Genomic DNA, 19,925 nt, shown 5'->3' with positions numbered 1-19,925 from the left:
TAGAAATCTATAGCCAACGTTGTTCTTAGCGTAGCCCAAATTAACGCAGTCCACAGTCTTGGGTCCAAGCTTACACTTTTTGGGGATCGGCACATTGACTTTCGCCAAACAGCCTCAAGTACGCAAGTACAAAAGTGTTGTCCTTCTCTTTGCACATTTCTCATAGGGAGTGATCTCATTATCCTTTGTCTGAACTTTATTAAGGACATGACATGCCGTAAATATAGCCTCCCCCACCATGCCTTGGATAAACCCGATGTATCTAACATGGCGTTAACCAAATCAGTTAGAGTACGGTTTTCCGCTCGGCAACCCCATTTGACTGAGGTGAATAGGGAGGCGTCCTCTCATGAATAATTCCGTGTTCCGCACAGAAAGAATCAAACTCATTAGAGAAATACTCTCCACCACGATTTGACTGAACTCGTTTTATTTTCTTTTCAAGTTGATTCTCAACTTCTGCCTTATAGATTTTAAAGTAGTGTAGAGCCTCAACTTTAGTGTTTAAAAGATATACATAGCAATATCTAGTAGAATCATCTGTTAGTGTCATGAAATATCCTTTTCCACCTTTAGTCAATACATCATTCATCTCACAAAGATCAGAATGTATGAGTTCTAACGACGCCAAATGTCTCCTCCGCAGCCTTATGGGACTTGCGAGGTTGCTTTGCTTGCACACACGAATGGCACTTAGAACCTTTGGCTAAAGTGAAACTTGGGATTAAATTCAATTTTGCTAACCGGGTCATACTACCAAAACCAATGTGACAAAGACGTGAATGCCAAACTTCTGTTTCATTAACACTCGAATGAATATTGTTCACAACTTTATTACAAAAATTAGCGAGGAAAAAGCGGAACAGACCTCCGCATTCATAACCTTTTCCAACAAACAGTCCATATTTCGTAACAACTATTTTATTAGACTCGAATACCAATTTAAACCCTTCTCTACATAGAAGGGAACCACTAACGAGATTCTTCTTGATGGCGGGGACATGCCGCACGTTTTTCAGTTGCACGATCCTTTCCAAAGTAAACTTCAGATCGACCGTGCCAACACCATGAACAGAAGCACTCGCGCCGTTTCCCATCAGTACGGACCCGTTCCCTGTGGCCTGATAAGAAGAAAATAATAAAATGTCAGGACACACATGAATATTTGCACATGTGTCAATCCACCAATCGGTAGACTGACAAACTGAAAATACAGTATACAAATGACCGTATCCAGATGGCCCACTCTCATCGTTGCTCACAATCATGTTGACAGTCTTGGAGTCCTGTCCTGGCTTCTTAAACTTGTTTGAGCACTTGGCAGCCCAATGTTCATCTGAACCACAAGTATTTTTTTAGGATCAACGGCACGGCACGATGCACCACAATGTTCATAATGTTTTTTTTGAGGATCACGGCACGATCTTTGGTTCGTACGTGTCCGAGATCAAAACGCGCCCACCGACGTAAACTTGACGCGTGACGCGACTTCTGATCCGTTTCAGGCTCGTCCGCCACGCGCGCCCGGGCCATAAGTAGCGGCACCCGGGACACCGCTGAGCACGCTCACGACTTGCGATCCAACACCATGGCCGCCATCGTGGAGTCGCGCAAGCGCTGCCTCGCCGCGTTCCTCGACGAGCCTTCCCCGGCGCCGGCCCACCTCTGCAAGCGCGGCCGCGTCACGCCATGCGCGGGCTCCATGGCCCCGGCGCCGCCCACGTCTCTGGCGTTCGACCCGCTCGACGCCCTCCGCCACGTATTCCCGGGCGCCGACCCGAGGGGCCTGGAGGCCTGCTTCGCCGCCTCCGGCCGCGACCTGCACGCCGCCGTGCAGGCGTACCACGCCCATCAGGCCAGGGACGCGCTGGCCACCCGCCTCGCGCACGTGGTGGACGACGACGAGGGCTGCGCCGGCTTGCTCTTGGAGCAGATGGCGGCGGCGAGCGACGTGCCCGACGCCAAGAACCGGGCGACTTGGATGCTGGGGGTGATCAGGAACGCCGGAGCAGAGCGAGCCGTGCGGGAGGCCGCGACGGAGCTGGCAAGGCTGCGCGAGGAGAACGCCGCGCTGAGGGAGCAGGCGGAGCGCGGCGCGACGGAGGGGGCGACACTGCGCGAGGAGAACGCGGCGCTGGCGCAGCGTGCAGCGGCGGCGGAGCGCGACGGCACGGTGCTTAAGCGCGGCGTCATGGTGCAGCAGAGGCGGTACGAGGAGATGGAGCGCGCCGCGGCGGCGACGAAGAAGAAGGTGGCCGAGCTGGAGATGGCCAACTACGCGCTCGGAGTCCGGCTGCGTGACGCCGAGGCCAGCCGCTTCCCGGCGGCCTACCGTGGCCCCGACGTGTTCTAGGACTCGTTTGAGTGCTGTTTTGGATCCAAGTTCGATTTAGATACAACTTTCTCTTGTAAAACGATTGTAAATCCATGTTTCGGTGGAATTCAATGCAATAGTTCGATTCCATCCGAGTAGATTTGATGTTTGATCGCTTTCCTATTTTTTCGGTTCTAAGATGGATTTGAACGCGAGTTGCATGCAGATCCATCTATCAAGGAGCAATTCTTGTCGGATGGAAAAGAGGTTGGATCGGATGATTGAACCTTTGTAAACACATGAATTGTGAGAATAAAAGAGTTGTGAGAAGCTTGTGCAGATGATTTAGGTTGATGCAATGACTCTATAAGTGTTCTGGCAGAAAACCATATTTGGAAGAAGTTGCAGCTTTATCATCAGCATACTAATACCAGATCTTAGTGGAAGGCTAGGCAGCAGCTCTATCAACACTTATCCTACCAGATAAAGCATGCAATTTGATCTCAACCTTCTTGTGGAAAGGATCTTTCGAGCATTCAAACAAGTCCTAATAATCCCGCTAAGTGGTGATTCAACATGGATTCTACATCTTGGAACCAGGCCAATTTGGGGAATTCGTGTTATCTTCAGGTCTTCCTAAATATTGGATAAGACAACTTGATGGGTCTTGAAAAAATAAAAATGGAGATGTGAGATATATAAACTAGATGATGCCCCTCGCGGGCATGAATTGGTTGCAATATGTTCTCATGATATTTGATAATTTTAAACATTAATATTTGGATGAATAATATGCGAATTAAAACTAAAAACACATATATTGTATTTAATTAATTGAGGTGGGCCTTTTACCATGTTTGATGTTGAGGTGGATCTTTTCGATTCATGTTTTAATGATGAGGTAGCATGTGTGCATGTTGAGAGGAATATGTTAGTGAGGGCTAGCTATTTAGAAAGATACCTTTCCCAACCTTGGTTCTCATTCTCTATAGCCTTTTTTTGATTGTACAAATATATGACACACCATTCACAATGTCTTAATCCTTCCTTTGCACAACGACCTTCAGATCATTACTTATCCTGAGTATAATATTCAACAAGTGCATCATGAAAAAAATGTTTGGATAGCATGAAGAACTCCTGCTGCTTTAATCATGTCAAGAGTTTTGCCACCATTTTTTGCATTATCATCAACGACTTCAGTTACCAAGGGGGGCATTACAACCATATTGAAGAGAGAACTGGAATGAGAACCCCAATGAGTATCTGTGGCTATTCTATGTCCAAGTTCTTGATTCAAACCTCTCTTGATTTCAAGGTCAAAATTATGTAATGGCTTTTGAATTATCTTTTGCTTGTTTTTCTCTAAGCATGTTTGTATTCTTAAAAGAATTTCCAACTGTTGACATAGCAACACTCATCCACTCAAAAAGCCGTACCACATTTTCATGATTTTTTGCATCCGCAATTAGTGTCAACTGAAGTTCCATTATAGCCTGGGCCATTGATCCGAGAAGGGCTAAGGTTATTTTTGCAAACACTGCATAAATAGCTTGTTGAAGAGCAAGAGAAGTTGTTTGAGTAACATGAGAAAGTCCAATAACCCGCTCCACTACCCCCTACCCCCTTATCGACATATCTTACAGCAAGATATTTATCAACCAATATAGCAAGGGCAAAGTATTCATCTCCAAGATCTTCTATGATTTCTTTCACTGTTTCTATAGCACAAGCTTCCACAATATCTTTCTAGATAGTAGAAGAAACCAACTTCGTATTCTTAGGAGTATTCTTGAAAGTAACAACAGCCACATCAGGACAATATGCAACCTACTATTCATATAAGGTCAGAAAAATCCTCTTCCTCAAAGAAGACTAGCTGTCCTCGTGACTCTGAAATGGCTAGCCCAAAACGGATTGATACTCTATGTTGGATCTGTTTGCTTGTCTACAACAGTTGCATTGGATTCCTTCTGGTTCATTAGATCATCGCATCTCTTCATGTTTTGATTATGGATACTTGAAGGACCACCAGCATGAATATCCAATTGCTTTAGGTTACTGTAGTTTTCCCACCCCCTTCGTTGAAAATACATCTCCACCACCACGGCCTAGACTTTCATTTTGAATTAGGTAGCAACAAAGGCATAAATGTTGCATCTTCCTTTATACTATATTCTAGGCAAGGTTTGTGTGTCTTGATTCACATTAAACACGCGTAGTCAAGCGACTACAGAGGATTATGAAGATAAAATCTTGGGTCAGTCAAGTTGTAGTTCCCGAAGCCACGTTAAACCTGTTTACTCAAGCGACTACACATGATTTCAGTCAAGTTGTTTTTTTTTCAGTCAAGTTGTTGATCACAAATCCACATTAAACCTGTGCAGACAAGGCACTAAACATGATTTTATCATATCGAAGAGTGGGAAAGACATGCTTTTATCTTCATATATACGACTAATATAGCCACGCGTCAGGTCAAAATTCATAGAAGTATTTTTTTGAGTTGTTGATTGTTTTTTGATATAGCTACCCGCTTATTCCAAGCGGTGAAAATTCATAAAAATATAACGATACGTCCCTCCACATGATTAAGGGCTGTGCTTATACAATAAAACATGATCAAGCAACTAGCCAACTAGGCGTTGCGACATTGATATTACAAGAGAAAACACACACCACGCTCACTTGTTCCATACGTGGGATAGTGAAGCTTCATTATGTCTGTACGTCTAAGCTAGCTGGCTATCCGATGACAGGGATGGTTGCGACGCGGCGGCCGAGCTCATCCTGCGTATGGTAGAAGACGACGACGCGGTCCGACCGGAACCCCGGCGGGTTGGGGGTGGTGCCCTCCGGCAGCTGGTCGATGGAGACCTCCGGCCTCTCGTTCTTGACCGTGAGCATCGCCGGCCTTACCGGCCAGCCAAGCAGCTCCGGCCACGACGACTTCCCTGAGGTGCTCATCACCAGCAGCTGAGTTAATTTCTACTTCAATCAGAATGGGAAAAAATGATCACCATGCACGGATAAGTAGAGAATTAGTTTTACAAAACTAAACAAGGAAATGAATCTAACCTGTAAATCGACTAGTATAGCAAGCTCTTCGAAGTTCTTACGGTTTCCGATTAACTGAAAGCCACTTTTAGCACATGGTATATCTCTCGTTTTGGACTGAATTTATAGGCAGGTCGATCGGGTTGCAGTGTTGAGCTTAAGCATGGATCGATAAATATATCAAATTGCCGGCCGGCCGGCATGCCGGCCACCCATGTACTTTTGGATATATCGATATGCTAGCAAAACTGCTGGACTAGCTAACTGATGATTTGCTATTTTGGTAGTTTGAGTTGGTCAATCAAGCTGTAGATATGAAACCTAGAGTTGCCACAAACTTTATGTACAAATTTACGCGTAAAAAAATTATAGTTGCATGGTTGCGCATCTTAATTTTGAAACATAAACTTGCACACAATTTTCATCAGTACCGAATCAATGTTCAAGTTTGTCATAGAAATGTTTTCCATGCACATAAAAATTAATATATATTTGTACCGAAGGGAAGATGAGAAGAGCTTGAAATATTCAACCAGGCTAGCTAGCAAGCTATCAGAGCATCTCTAGCAGATCCCGGAGAAACACGTCGAGCAAAAGGAATATAAGGTATTACCCTAAAATGATTTTACAGTAAAGAGTAGGTTTCTTCAAAAGAGATGTCATAAAAAACATACTGTAAATAAAACATGTAGGACTCATGTATCATTGGCCACACACTTTTTTCCTTTTTTATTGCATCTTCCTCGTCGTTCCTTGTCAGGAACAACACCGGCCGCCCATCGCCTTTGTCCTGGCCCACCCGCGCCTCCATCCCGACTTCCCCCGTCCAAGCCTCCCCCTTCTCCGTCCCGGCCGCCACCATCCTGGCCTCCCCCGTCCAGGCCTCGCCGTTTGTTGGCTAGCCAGAGGCGCGCAACCGTGAAACAACGATCGTGGGGATGCACAATGAGGGGTGCACGTCGAGCTCGGTCGCTACAACCTCTAGCCCGCATGTATGGCGCAACAGTCGCAACCACTCAAGAGCTCGATTCGAGCGGGTTCGAGCTCCGACAGCCTCGAAGATGAGGTGAGGAAGGGCGTGGATTTGGTTGGTTGGTCGCGGGATTTCGCAGGATTCAGGCAAGTTCGACGCCGCTTTGGTGACAGTTGGGCTGAAACTTCCCTCCTGCCAACTGTCACGGTGCGATGAGGGGAATGGGAAAAAAGGCTCCGAAAACTGAACATACAGGGAACTCGGGGTCCAATATACCGCTCCACAAAATAATTCCGGGCCGGGCCATTTTTGGGGCCTGCGGGGGGTTGTTTTTTCACCTCGGAACCTAAAAATGGCGGTTATTATATGGGTCGGACATTTTCTGTGACCTGCTAGAGATGCTCTTACAGCTTATGCCACTCAGGCATCTCCAAAGTGGACACTCAAATCGCCCGCAAATGTCCGGACGCACTTTGCCATTCAATGCCGTCCTGCATCTGTCCATAAACCAGTCCGGCTATCCATTTTCCCTCAAACCAGAAGCAAATCGGGAGACATTTGCAGGAATCCAGACCTCTGCCATGTAGGACTCCGACACACCTGGCCCACCCAAAACCACATCCGCACCCCGCGTCTCAATCACTTTCCCCTTTCCCTGCATTTGATTCCTCCCTCGCCGACGCCGTTGTTGTACCACCTGGCCGCCCGCCAAGCCCTTACCGGACCTCCGCCACTCCAACCGGCCGCCACGCCGCTTTGCCTATGTCGTTGTTCCACACCTCTCAACGGTGCACCGCCCAGGTATCATTCTCCCGTGTGGATGCCGTCTATGGGGTGGTGACCACGCCCAACAAATGTTCGGTGAAATGCACGTGCTAAAATTTTGACAAGTTTTCTTCCTTCTTTAAAGCAATGGATTCAGACATGGAGTACATCTATGAGCACCATGTTGAGTCCTCCTATGACTCGTCCGATGAGGAGGATTATGCCGATGAAACAGCAATGATGCATGTGGTCCTTTTCGACGCGGAGCGTGTGGAAGAACATGTTCTCAATTTTAAGGGATCGATTACGAGTCATCGAGTGCTGAACCGAAATAGGGATGTGAACGTTTGATGCTGATGGACGAATACTTTGCCCCCTATGCCCTATTTGCAGACAACTTTCGATGGTTCTTTCGGATGAATGTTTGATTGCCTCAACAATGGCATTCGGAGCTACGATGGCTACTTCATCTTGAAGAAGGATGTCGTAGGAAGAAATGGATTGTCTGGTTACTAGAAGTGCGTGGCTGCATTGCAGATGCTTGCATATGGCGTGACCAAAAATTCATGGGACGAGTACCTCCAGATGTCTGAGAGCACATGCTGAGACGCCATGGTCAGATTTGCTACTGCGGTGGTCGAGGTGTTTGGACCTTAGTACTTGAGAGAACCAACTATCTCAGACACCGAAAGGCTCATGGCAATTTTCGAAGCAAGAGGGCCGCCAGGTATGCTCGGATTTCTCGATTGCATTGCACTGGAGATGGAACAATTGCCCATGTTAAGAAGCCCACCATCATTCTTAAAGAAGTTGCATCACAAGATCTATGGATTTGGCACATTTTATTTGGCATGACTGTGTCTCATAATGACATCAATGTGCTATAACGGTTTCCATTGTTTGCTATTTTAACTGAAGGACAAGCTCCTCAGTGCAACTATACTGTCAATGGGCATGAGTACAACATGGGCTACCATCCGGTTGATGGTGTCTATTATCCCTGGGTGACCTTCGTCAAGACCATCTCTGAGACAGTTGGTCAAAAAAGAGCTCACTTTGGATGGAGACAAGGAGCTAGAAAGATATGAGAAGGCATTTGGAGTGCTCCAAGCCCCTTTTGCAGTTGTTCGTAAGCATGCTAAACAATGGGATCCGAAGACCTTATGGGTGGTGATGGCAGGTTGTGTGATCATGCACAACATGATCGTGAAGGATGGGGATCAAGATGCTGCCAGAGGTCTGGAGTTTGAGAATATGGATGATCCTATCCAACTTCCACAACAGAACCTGCCCACGTTTTACGAGTTTGTCCAAATGCATCAATAAATTTAGCATCGAGCAATTCATGAGCATCTTAAGAAAGATCTGCTTGAGCATCTATGGGCAGTTAAAGAGGACAACTAGAACATATGTGCAAGTTGAATTCAAGTTTGAACTATTTTATTTCAAAAATTAGTTGGATTGTAATATTTACATTTGAATTACCGCCGCATTTTAATATTTTCACTCCTCAAATATTTGATATGCTATTATTTTGGGTGTTGCGGACTTAAAGAAAAAAAAGGGACAAGGTTAGATGATCGGCTCCTGTATCAGTATCCGTGGACGAGTCTGGACCAATCCGTGGACAAATAGCTTGTCTAGTTTGGGGGCCGGTGTTGGAGATGCCCACTTTCCCCTTTGTTCTTTGTCATCGGTATTAATCCACTCCAAAAAATTCTCAAGATCGCAACTAGTAAAGATTGTTCCACAAGATTCGCAGCCTTGGTGCTAGCTTGAGAACCTCTCTCTATATGGACAACATCGACACTTTTCATGGAACCCATCAAGAAGGACATTGATAACCTCCCCAACATTCTTGGCCTCTTTGGTGATGTCAAGCGTCTCTCAACCAACTCCCACAAGAGCTCGGTTGTTCCTATCTGGTGTGGGCACATTAGCTTGCCATGCATTCTCCAAAGCCTTCTGACAACAAGCGCCTCCTTTCCTATGAAATACTTTGGGTTCCCACTATCGGTATGGCAACTAAAAAAAAGTAGACTTCCAATTTCCCGAAGACAAAGCGGCTAGAAAGTTGGCCCCTTGAGGTGGGAAAAACATAATATTCATGGGACACACCGCCCTGGTCAAATAGGTGCTATCCTCCCAAACGGTCTACTTCATCACTCCCCTCGCCCCCCCCCCCCTACACCCTTGACACTGTCAATAAGCCTTGAGTGAGCTTTCCTTTGGGCAAGAATGGACAAAACCACCGGTGCTAAATGTAAAGTAAATTGGGACACCGTTTGCCGTCGTTTGTTTGAGGAAGGAGCCAACAAAAATGTGGATTGGCATGGGCAACCCTTGTGACGCCATGGACTACGACTTATGATATGTTTTCATGACCCTCACGGTTGGCAATGGTGCAAGAACAAAAATGAAAAGTGAGGGACGCCCTCAAGGACAATGAATGGGTCACCAAGATCAAAATCTCCCCACTTTTTCCATCGTCCACTTCGGTCAATTTGTTGAGCTTTGGCCCACTATTCGGATTTTTAATCTTATGGAGGCAGAAGATGACATTACTTGAAAGCACACGGTGAGTAGTTGCCACATGGCGGAGTCCACCTACAAGGCTCACTTTATTGGCATGATCCGCTCCCCTCCAGTGTGGAAAACTTGGGCACCACCTAAGATGAAGTTCTTTTTTTGGTTGGCCATTCAAAATAGAGTTGGACCACCATATATTGGCCAAACGAAGGTGGCCCAGTTTCGCTAAGTGCACATTTGCAAAAGGGAACAAGAACCAATTGACCACCTAGTTTTCAAGTGTCGGCACACTCTAAGGCTTTGGGAAATGATCAAGGCTTGACTCCAACTTGCTCAGATGGATACCTTCACACGGCATTTGAGACGCTCCCTCAAAGATTGATGGATTGGATTATATCCGACGTACCCATCTCAAATAGGAAAGCCACCATCTGGAATGAGGGAAACACGCGTGTTTCCGGTAACCAAGATGCACCCCGTCGATCCTACTCGACAACATTTCGAAGGAGGCTTTGATTTGGGTGGCGTGGGGGCAAAGAAACTAGGGATAATCATGCCGTAAGAGTAATTCATTTGTTGTACTGAGGGGTGTATTTGTAACACAAACTCTTCTTTTCTCTTAATTAACACAAAATCTTTTGCCTCCGTTTCAATAATAAAAAAAATGTGCACCATTGTTTGCGTGCGTCTGTCACGACGCACGAAGAGTGACCCACTGCCGAAAGCACTCATTTCTCAACTCGCGTGCTTGCTTACGTATTAGTGATCTTCTAAAAAGCACCAGTTCGTGATGAGGAAAAGCTCCACCAGATCAGTAGTGCATTAACTTAGCGAAACTAGTAAGCGTGCACGTACAACGCACGTATCTTAATAAACTAAAAAAAACATTAACTATGTCTTGTGTTTTTACCTGAACATTTAAATGCGTGTCGCGCCCATTGATTTCAATATAGTAATTTATTTAGATCAAGTCATAGGTCTTGTTTGACGGGTGGAAGACTTCTATTGTTGAAATATTGTGATCCCAAAATTCCAAAATTAAAATACGTAAAAACTCGCACATGTAACACACGACCAATACACATGTCTTCACATAAAATTAACGGTCACATAAATATATTGTAATTGTTAATTATTACAAAATACGTAAATAACAACTAAGCAACATTATCAAGCAAATTCATCTATTAAGTCGTCGTTTCTTGGAGTGACAAACAGTGAAAGGATAAATGATTGCGACATGAGCTCAACTTATGACGAGGAGTTGGATGCTTTGGGTTTGTTAGGAGGTCTTTCGACAATCATACAATCGGTAGGATCCGTGTTGGTTTCATCATCATCCAAGTCTCGGTTTCTTATATCGTCATCATTGAATTCCAAGTCGACTAAAATCACAGCTAATTTTGTTCTAAAATCTGTTATATGAACCTCAAGTGAAGTAGTAATATGTCATATGAACCTCAAGTGAAGTACTAATAATAAGACCTAGTTTTCAAATAATGATACAACACAAAATAATTAGTATCATGATACGATGCAAAATATACCTATTCGGGAGTGTCGGACAAACTATCTCATGTGAAGTACTCCATATAATTTAACATCCAGAGACCACAAGATGACCTGGATGATAAAGAAATTTTGATATGCTTAATACCAAGAATATTAAAAAAAAATTAGTATCATAACATGATGATGACTGAACCACAGAGTCATACTGGAGACGCTCAATAAAAAAAAGAATTGAATAATGTTTGCCGCTAATATAAATCAAATGACCAAAAGGGCTATCATTAAAATAATTGAATTTGTGAACACATATTAATTTATATAAATCAAATGAACAAAAGGGCTATCAATAAAAAAATGAATTTGTGAACGCATAACTTATTTGAGAGGAATCCATATAATTATTACTTCACCAAATGGGTACATATAAAAATTTATTCATATTTCACTCGTGCGTTATAATTCTTTTGAGAGGAACCCATATGAAAAATAAAACAAAATAGACACGCCCAATAATCCATTTGGTCGATGATATATTTAATGTGGGTGACGTAATTAGGCGACACAAAAGCAACCAGAGGTCGAATTGCAAAAGAAAAAAAAAGCAACCAGAGGAACACTAATAAGGAGCAACGGGTGAAAAGTAAAATAAAAGAACGGGCAGCAGTTGATTCAGATCAGTCCCTTTCTCACAACAGGATATATCCCGACTTTTTTTATTTATTTTTGCAAAATGGATGTATCCCGATCTGAAACGGGCAGCACTCGCTTTCTCCAGTGATGTGTGTGCGGTGAGACCGTGAGAGACACAGGCACCCACCACTTTGCTTTCTCCGCCAGCCGCCTGCTCTGCAGCACGCCGCCGCCTCTCCCGCCACGACGTCGCCCGGCGCCCCCTCCCCCACAACCCACACCACCACCACGGCCTCGCCCCTTCTCGTCCTATCCCCACGACGGTCTCGCCCCGCCGTCCCTTATCCCCACGACGGCCTCGCCCTGCCAGCTCCTGTCACCACTGCGGCCTTGCCTCGCCGCCAACCCCGCCAATCTTCCCTAGATCGACTCTGCTGCCGCCATCCTACTGCCCCAGAGCTGATCGAGATGCGAGCTGCTAGACACTATGTGGGAGGAGGAATCTCGAATTGGATGGAGATCCAGTGTGTTGACGTGCCTACTGTAATCATCGTCCCCCCCCGTGATTGGCTCACACAGTTGCTGCGGGGAGGAGTTCACAGCTCGCGTACGTGCTCGGTTGCTGAAGGTATGCTGTTCGTTTAGATGTTGTTAATGCACCTATGGTTATCAGTGGGGATTTAGTCAGGTGAATTTTTTTAGGCAACCATGCTGTGACAAAGCTGATTGATTTGTGGACTTGAATTCTGGGTGGCTTAATTTGTGACTATCAGCTATCTATAATTGATGTTGAGTTGCTGCTTTTTGTGGCTGTTGCTTGATTAGTGTGGTATTCTCATGTTGTAATGTCGCATTATTACTGGCACCAAGTAACAGAGAGTTCCAGGGTCACAACCAAGTTGGTATCTACACTATTTGTATCAGAAATACATGTGACACCATCATTTGACATCTAAACTTTGCTGATGCTTATGCCATTGTATGCACAACAGGCACCTTCATCACATTGTCATTCATTTGTGAGATGTTTCTCTTTCTCTATGTTGGCATGGATGATATATAGAGTAGTGGAAGATTGTTAGTGAAACACATTCAGGTATGCTATCTATCTGATTCTTTCCATGTGTGTAGTAACATATTCGTTATTCAAATCCAGAAATTGTAACACATTTTCTATACTACTATATGCAGCCCAATGAAATGTATCACCTTGAGCTCCATTATTTAGGCCATATCTCATGAGAGATGCTGTGTCAATTGCATTGGCATCCAATAAGGTAAAAGCTCTGAGTTATATTAGGAGGCCTACCCATCCGTCTGAAGACTGCTCTTAATATATTCTTCTCTTTCTCATGTTGTAACATTTAGATCAATCCACTTATCGGATTATAATTCCATGTGCTCGGATGCATATTTGAATAAATCATCCAGTCCTTCTAGATGTTGTACCAACAAAAGGAAAAAGTATAAGCATCACAAGCGAGAAATAAGAAAAAAAAAGCTACTTATGAAAATAGTTTTCTGGCATTTATAACACATAGGTACCAGTGAACATCGTCCATGTTTATTGGAATGAATATCTGAAGAAAATAATTATTTTAGTTGTACTCCTATGTGGACGAATCGGTCGTTCTCGCTGTAATTCATAGAAATGTGTAGAAAACTAAGACTTACCATATCATTTTCCAAATACTCTTTGGCTCTGTTTAATACCCATGCTGGTGTGGCATCCGTGTCATCTGAGGACGGATAGCAACCGATTTTTATCATCTTATAGATGCATGCATTCTCCAAGAACACAATTCCACCTGACGTTACTTGTAGATGCTCCGTAGCCAATCACAATCTTCATCAGCTACAGAAATTGAGTGATTGTCAGTTAGGAAATGAAAGATTGGATATGCAGTGTTTCATGTAGCTGGCATCACCTATGCCAGATTGTTTTTGTTCTCCAGTTGTAAGGACTACTGTAGATTTGGCTCGACGCCGTTTGTCACGTAGGCTTTGTAATATACGTTGTTTATCTTGCTCATACCGGGCACTTTCCCTCTGCCTCTTGAGTGCTTGTTTTGCTTCTGTATAATAAGTGTTAATTAGGTACAAGACAACATGAGCAACAGTGTTTTGTCAATCGGATATACGGTGTAAGTGTAAGTTATGTATGATAGTTAATATGAGCCACAATTGAGTACCATATGAACTGCTGCATCTGTAGGCTTGAAGTGGTGGTCGTAACACAGTCGGTTGGGAGGACTCAATGTCAGAGTCGATATTATGGACATTTTCCTTGTCAGAACCGGCACTATCTGGTGTTCTTAATGAATTTGGAGCATGAAGTGGAGTTTGATCACTCATTATCATATCAACAGGTATGGCTGCATCATAACTGTATGTACAATGTCAGTTGGTGACACACGAACTAAGGTATTATGTTTGACAAGAGAACACATGACCTTCCGCAGCTGGGGTGTGTCGTTGCTGGGTGACAGCAGACTACGCACTGGGCCTGTCCACAGCGTCAAAACCTGTCGAAAAGAACACTTAATTAACATGACTTTACTTGTGATTCATGGAATGTATGATAAAGAACATAGAAAATGGAGTAACCAGGCGACATGGCCACGGGTGGCTTAGATGGAGTGTTGGTTCCATTTAGAATAGCAGACGTAGCTTTCTTAGATCCCTTGCCTCCCGTCTTATTTTCTTAGTATTGCATCCCTGTTTACCTCTCCCTTTCCCTCTGTCTCTTTAGTTCTTTTGAATCTGTTTTTTGACCTGCGAGGCAATGACATATTCTGGATTTACAAGATTGAAGTAGGTAAGAGTACGTGATATATGTATTTACCTGAATTCCTGTTGTTCGTCGGGTCCTGAAAGGGAGTACGTGCCCCACTATGCTCAAAGGATGCCATATTGTCAACTCAGTTTGTCATGCAGATCATGATGTATTGTGAGTATCAAATTTCACAGTACAAATTACATATTAAAAGAGCAATTTCCTTTTGTCGTCTGCCTGATCATCTGTACTTGCTAATTCAAATGATCTAACATTTGCGCTGGCAGGTCAGAAAGTAGTCATATGTCCTCAGATGCTGCGGGCCACAAGGGGTGATGACACCGGAGGTAGTGCAACACGCCGAGTCGAGGACGTCCACCGGGTGGAGGACGTCGCGGCTAACAGGGGCGACGGCGGTGTGGCGACGACGGCGGGGCGAGGAGAGGTAGGGCAACAAGGTGGGTCGAGGAAGGACGTGCACCGGGGTGGAGGACATCGCAGCCACCAGGGGCTAGGGCTGCGTGGCGACGGCGGCGGGGCGAGGAGAGGTAGGGCAGCAAGGCGGGTCAAGGATGTCCACCGGGTCGAGGACGTCGCAGACACCAGCGCTGATCGCGGCTGTTTGTGGCGTGGTGGCGGCGTAGATCATGGAGGTGTTGTTTAATTCCCAGTAGGTGTCATCGTGGGTCTAGGAGGTGTGATCGTGGGGCTGTGTAGCATCCTGAACGGGGGAGTCTGCCGGCAGAAATTTGTTGTGAACCGTCGATCTGATTGTAGTATGGTTGATCTAACGTGGACAGTTGGATGGTACCAAGTAGATCTGACCGGACGTGGGGGAGTATCCCGTGTGCACTTTCTGGTGTGGATGTAGGGGAAGTCATGTTTGGTCTTTTAATAGTAGTATAGATATAGATATAGATATAGATATAGATTGCTTCAGGGACGACAGTTTGCGCACGACCTGCGGGGAGGATGCTTCCTCCCAAGCAGTTCTCCTGCGTCCGCGCTCACTGTTGCTGCTTCCACTTACGAATCGTGCTGCCTTCGTCATGGATTTTTTTTGAAACTATGATGATTTTTATAGCAAATTCGGAAACTATACACCCTAATGCAGAAAAATCAAACGTATCACCCTGTCGGCCTCCTGTTGGCCGAAGAGGGACTTTTCGGCCTACCATTGGCCGAAAAGGGCGCTGGCAAAAAGGACTTTTCGGCCAACAGTTGGCCAAAGAGTCCCTTTTCGGCCAACACCAGCTCTACTGTTTTAGAAAATTCATATCAATTATGATTTTTAGTATTTTAATTTGATTCTTTCTGCATTAGATTGGAAATTTTATGAAGTTATTGTAGATATCAAGTTCGACTAGATTTGAAAGTTTGAATTTGAATTTTTATGAATTTGCTCAAATCACTAGATTGCCTATAATTTGAGCTAAGAGTATTCTTTTTGCTACTGGTTCTTTGTGACTTTTTTTATCAGTAGTAATTAATTGTGAATTTTAGGATTATTTAAAATTAGGTTTTCATGAAAACAGTTCTGTTTTAGTGTTTTATAGGTTTTATGCCATTTCTTTTAATTTTAATTGCTTTGGACTGTTTTCTTTATTTTTTTGAAATATTATTTTTGTTTCTGTTTAGTTATCAGTAGCTATTTTATTTGTATTTTATTTCTTTTATCTTTCATTTTCTTTTCCGTCGTTCTTTCCCTTCATTTTCTCCCGCTATTTTCTTTGCCGCCATTTTCTCCCGCCATTCTTTGCCTCCATTTTCTTTCCCGTCATTTTATTTGCCATCATTCTCACCCTCCATTTTCTCCCGCCATTTTATTTTCTGTCATTCTCTCCCGCCATTTTCTTTCCCACTATTTTCTTTTCCGCCATTCTCTCCCGCCATTTTCTTTCCCGCCATCTTCACTTCTCAACTTATAAAACGAGCCTCATGTTGTACACGACCGTAGATAACATCGTCTGACACGGTCTGTGTCTCCTGCATCAGTGCTGCTGGTAGAGTGTGAAACACTGTCTGAGAGAAGTCATAAGTGTTTGTAGCTTTGTCATCATCATCGGAGAGTGTTTCACACTCCACATGAAGGCATCATAGTCATCCTCCGTCGATGCAGCACACCTTAGTATGGCGGGAGAGAATGGCGGGAAAGAAAATGGCGGCAAACAAGATGGCGGGAAAGAAAATGGAGGGAAAAAGATTGTGGATTTTTTTCATGTATAAAACGGCAATGGTTGTACAGGATTTATAAGAAACTTTTAAATATAAACTCCTATGAAGCTCAAAACAAGTTTTCTAGTAGGATAAAAGAAATAAAATACAAAAAATACTACAAATAAAATAGCTACTGATAACTAAACAGAAACAAAAAGAATATGTCAAAAAAAACTAAAGAAAACAATTTAAAGCAATTAAAATTAAAAGAAATGGCATAAAACCTATAAAACACTAAAACAAAACTGTTTTCATAAAAACCTAATTTTAAGTAATTATAAAATTCGCCAGTTAATTACTACTGATAAACAGAGTCACAAAGAACCGGTAGCAAAAAGAATCATCTGAAAAAATACTCCTAGCTCAAATTATAGGCAATCTAGTGATTTGAGCAAATTCATGAAATTCAAATTCAAACTTTCAAATCTAGTCAAATTTGATATCTACAGAAACTTCATAAAATTTCTAATCTAATGCAAAAAGAATCAAATTAAAATACTAAAAATCCTAATTGATATGAATTTTTTAAAACAGTAGAGCATGTATTGGCCGAAGAGGGACCCTTTGGCCAACTGTTGGCCGAAAAGTCCCTTTTCGGCCAATGGTAGGCCGAAAAGTCTCCCTTCGGCCAACAGGAGGCCGACAGAGTGATACTATTGATTTTTCTGCATTAGGGTGTATAGTTTTCGAATTTGCTATAAAAATCATCATAGTTTAAAAAAAAAACATTCGTCGTGTGTATAGCAGCGTTCTTAACTTAGGCAGTTTAGACGCCCGAATCAAAATTTACTTCTCTAGCTTTCCAGCCGGTGCGCAGATGCTTCGCACTTTTGTGGGTCCGCATGCAATTTCTCGGAAACTGCCGCGCCGTCCCCCCTGCTGCTCTTGCTCATCGCCATCTCCCCGGCCCCTCTCTTCATCCCCACCCACCCCCGCCCCATTTTCTGTGGAGGACCGGAAGCAGCAAGAGAGAGCGTGCTCGAGGCCTGGATCATCGTCGCTTGCTGCACGCCTCGCCGGTCGTCCGCCGCACCCAGTAAGCACCTCCATCGATCTTCCGGCTCACTCCGTTTTGGTTGTCTGCCTCTCTCTTTGCTATTGTTCACCCGCTCCACACCCTTATACAAATATTAAACGTAAAAATACCAAAAAGATTTTTTTAAAAATTCTGAAATTTAGGGATATCAAACATGCTTTTTCAACCTACTTTTGTGTTAAATTTCATGAAAAATACCAGAACATGTATCCATGGTAAAGGAAATATTGTCTGAACAAAAATCCATCCAAACAGTTTTTTCTATACATAGAATTTTTTTGTCTTTTTTGTCATGAATACGTTTCCTGATATTTTGTTACCAGATTTCACACGGGAGTAGATCGGAAACCCAGGTTTGATATTCCAAAATCTCTGTTTTTTTTTAAATTTTTGGTATTTTTTAAATTTAATGTTCGTATAGTGATGTGGAGCACCTAGGTGCTACAAATCCGCTTTCATAGTAGATAGTACTACTAGACTACTAATACTATGTATGTATGGAGGTTTGCTTCAGTACACCACATTTATTGTGAATTGAGCTTACCTCAATGGTTAGGTTTCTCATGATGGAGTCAACCCGCCAGAGCTAAGTCTTAGACTTGACACTGGTGGTTGCATTTTCTAAAATTTATTTTAGGCTTCTTGGCGATGTGTGTTCAGTGTGGAAGGGGACGTTAAGTATGAAAGTGTCAGTGACGACTTCGTTGATTTCAAGATTTAAGATGTTCTGTCTCATTAATTTCATGATTTAAGATGTTCTGCCGGCTTAGTATCTTGAAAGTGCTTACATGGGGTAGGATATGCGTCTGTGTTCATAGAGTTGAGCGCGTGTGCGTGTGTATGTGAGTATATGCGTTTGTTTGTACTCCCTCTGTCCTATAATATATATAAGACATTTTTGACACTAGTGTAGTAACAAAAACACTCTTATATTATGAGACGAAGGGAGTACTTTATAGTGTATAAAAAACACATTTATAGGCCCACGAAGTAAGAAATGAAAATCATAGAGCTTAGAGCATCTACAGCCGGAGGTTGCAAATTTGGGCCCTCAAATGCCCGCGGACGCGCCCGCGGACAGTGAGCGAGCGTGCCTCAAATTTTACAATTTACAACCATATATCCTATTTTCAAAACATCTATTACATGTAGGGCCATGCAATCGATCATCCTGTCTGTTTTAAACCGTCTGGGCACCGAAAATTGTTCGTACTTAACATTTTTCATAGTCTCACCTCGCCGATTGATGAGCTAGTCGACTAGCTTAAATATCTGGGTCGTCCAGAAGGGATAAGCTTATGACATTATTGTATTCTTTGTTAAGGATATGGGCTCTTACCATGAATCTTCTATCTTTATCACATAGAAGATTCATAGTCAGAGTCTATCTCCTTCACATAAGGAACATTGGTGTCAGCTTTCTTGAATCACTATGTATCTATGCATCAAAATAAAATAAAAATATATCGACATTGTAGTAGAGGTATCAACGTATATGATCAAGACAAACTTGACACTCGATGAATAATCATCAGTTAATGAAATGCAATCTAGTGTAAAATTTATCTCGATCACACATGCGAGACCTACACAATAAGAACCAAACTTGCCACCATCCGCTGGTGCATCTATTTAAGCCAGATGACGTCCACCTCGTCCGGTGATGTGGGACTAAAATTTGGTTGCGCCAATGAGAGAGGAAGGAGTTTCGGTCATTGCAGGTGGGAGAGGGAGGAGCTTCGGTCGCTGTAGGTGGGACCCCTACGACCTGCAGCAGGATCGACAGGCGTGCCCGGGCACCCCATATCCACCTCATATTTGGGTTGAATATAAGTGGTGTCGGTCCGCCCGGGCGTTTGAGGCCTGTTTAAAACGCCCGTCTGGGTCAGATTTTAGCGACAGGATAGTCACCGGGCGGTCTGCCCGGACGTATGAAACGGGCTTGAGAGGTTTGGCCGTAGATACTCTTACTTTCTTTTTTCAGAACATCTCGCAGGTCACAGCTTATCTAATCCTCAATTTTCACCCTGTCGATTTGATCCTCTTCACATCGTCGCTGGTATCTAGTCCTCGCCGACCCCTCGATGGCCGGCCCCTCGCCGACCTCCACCCCTCC

The 19,925-nt window shown here is 43.7% G+C and overlaps 1 protein-coding gene and 1 pseudogene across 3 annotated transcripts; both read left to right on the top strand.

The window, feature by feature from the left end:
* Positions 1 to 11,970: 11,970 nt before the first annotated feature.
* On the top strand, positions 11,971 to 15,479 carry LOC119314758. 3 transcript variants are annotated; one of them, XR_005152442.1, is made up of 6 exons: positions 11,971 to 12,408; positions 12,773 to 12,876; positions 12,972 to 13,057; positions 13,996 to 14,598; positions 14,658 to 14,730; positions 14,844 to 15,479. XR_005152442.1 is itself a non-coding variant. In XM_037589450.1 (6 exons), the coding sequence occupies exons 3-6, from the start codon at positions 13,026 to 13,028 to the stop codon at positions 15,218 to 15,220; spliced, it is 636 nt and encodes a 211-aa protein (XP_037445347.1). In that variant the 5' UTR covers positions 11,971 to 12,408; positions 12,773 to 12,876; positions 12,972 to 13,025; the 3' UTR covers positions 15,221 to 15,479. The 3 variants fall into 3 exon arrangements, 1 of the variants encoding a protein (XP_037445347.1); XM_037589450.1 differs by having other exon boundaries at positions 13,996 to 14,149; XR_005152443.1 differs by lacking the exon at positions 14,658 to 14,730 and having other exon boundaries at positions 13,996 to 14,149.
* A 2,231-nt stretch (positions 15,480 to 17,710) lies between these two features.
* Positions 17,711 to 19,925, top strand: part of LOC119314754 — a 14,271-nt pseudogene continuing 12,056 nt past the window's right edge.

This window comes from Triticum dicoccoides, chromosome 6A (assembly GCF_002162155.2).
Source record: "Triticum dicoccoides isolate Atlit2015 ecotype Zavitan chromosome 6A, WEW_v2.0, whole genome shotgun sequence".
NCBI classification, from domain to species: Eukaryota; Viridiplantae; Streptophyta; class Magnoliopsida; order Poales; family Poaceae; genus Triticum; species Triticum dicoccoides.
The sequence above is the reverse complement of the archived record's forward strand: the minus strand, read 5'-3'. Positions and strand labels throughout refer to the sequence as shown.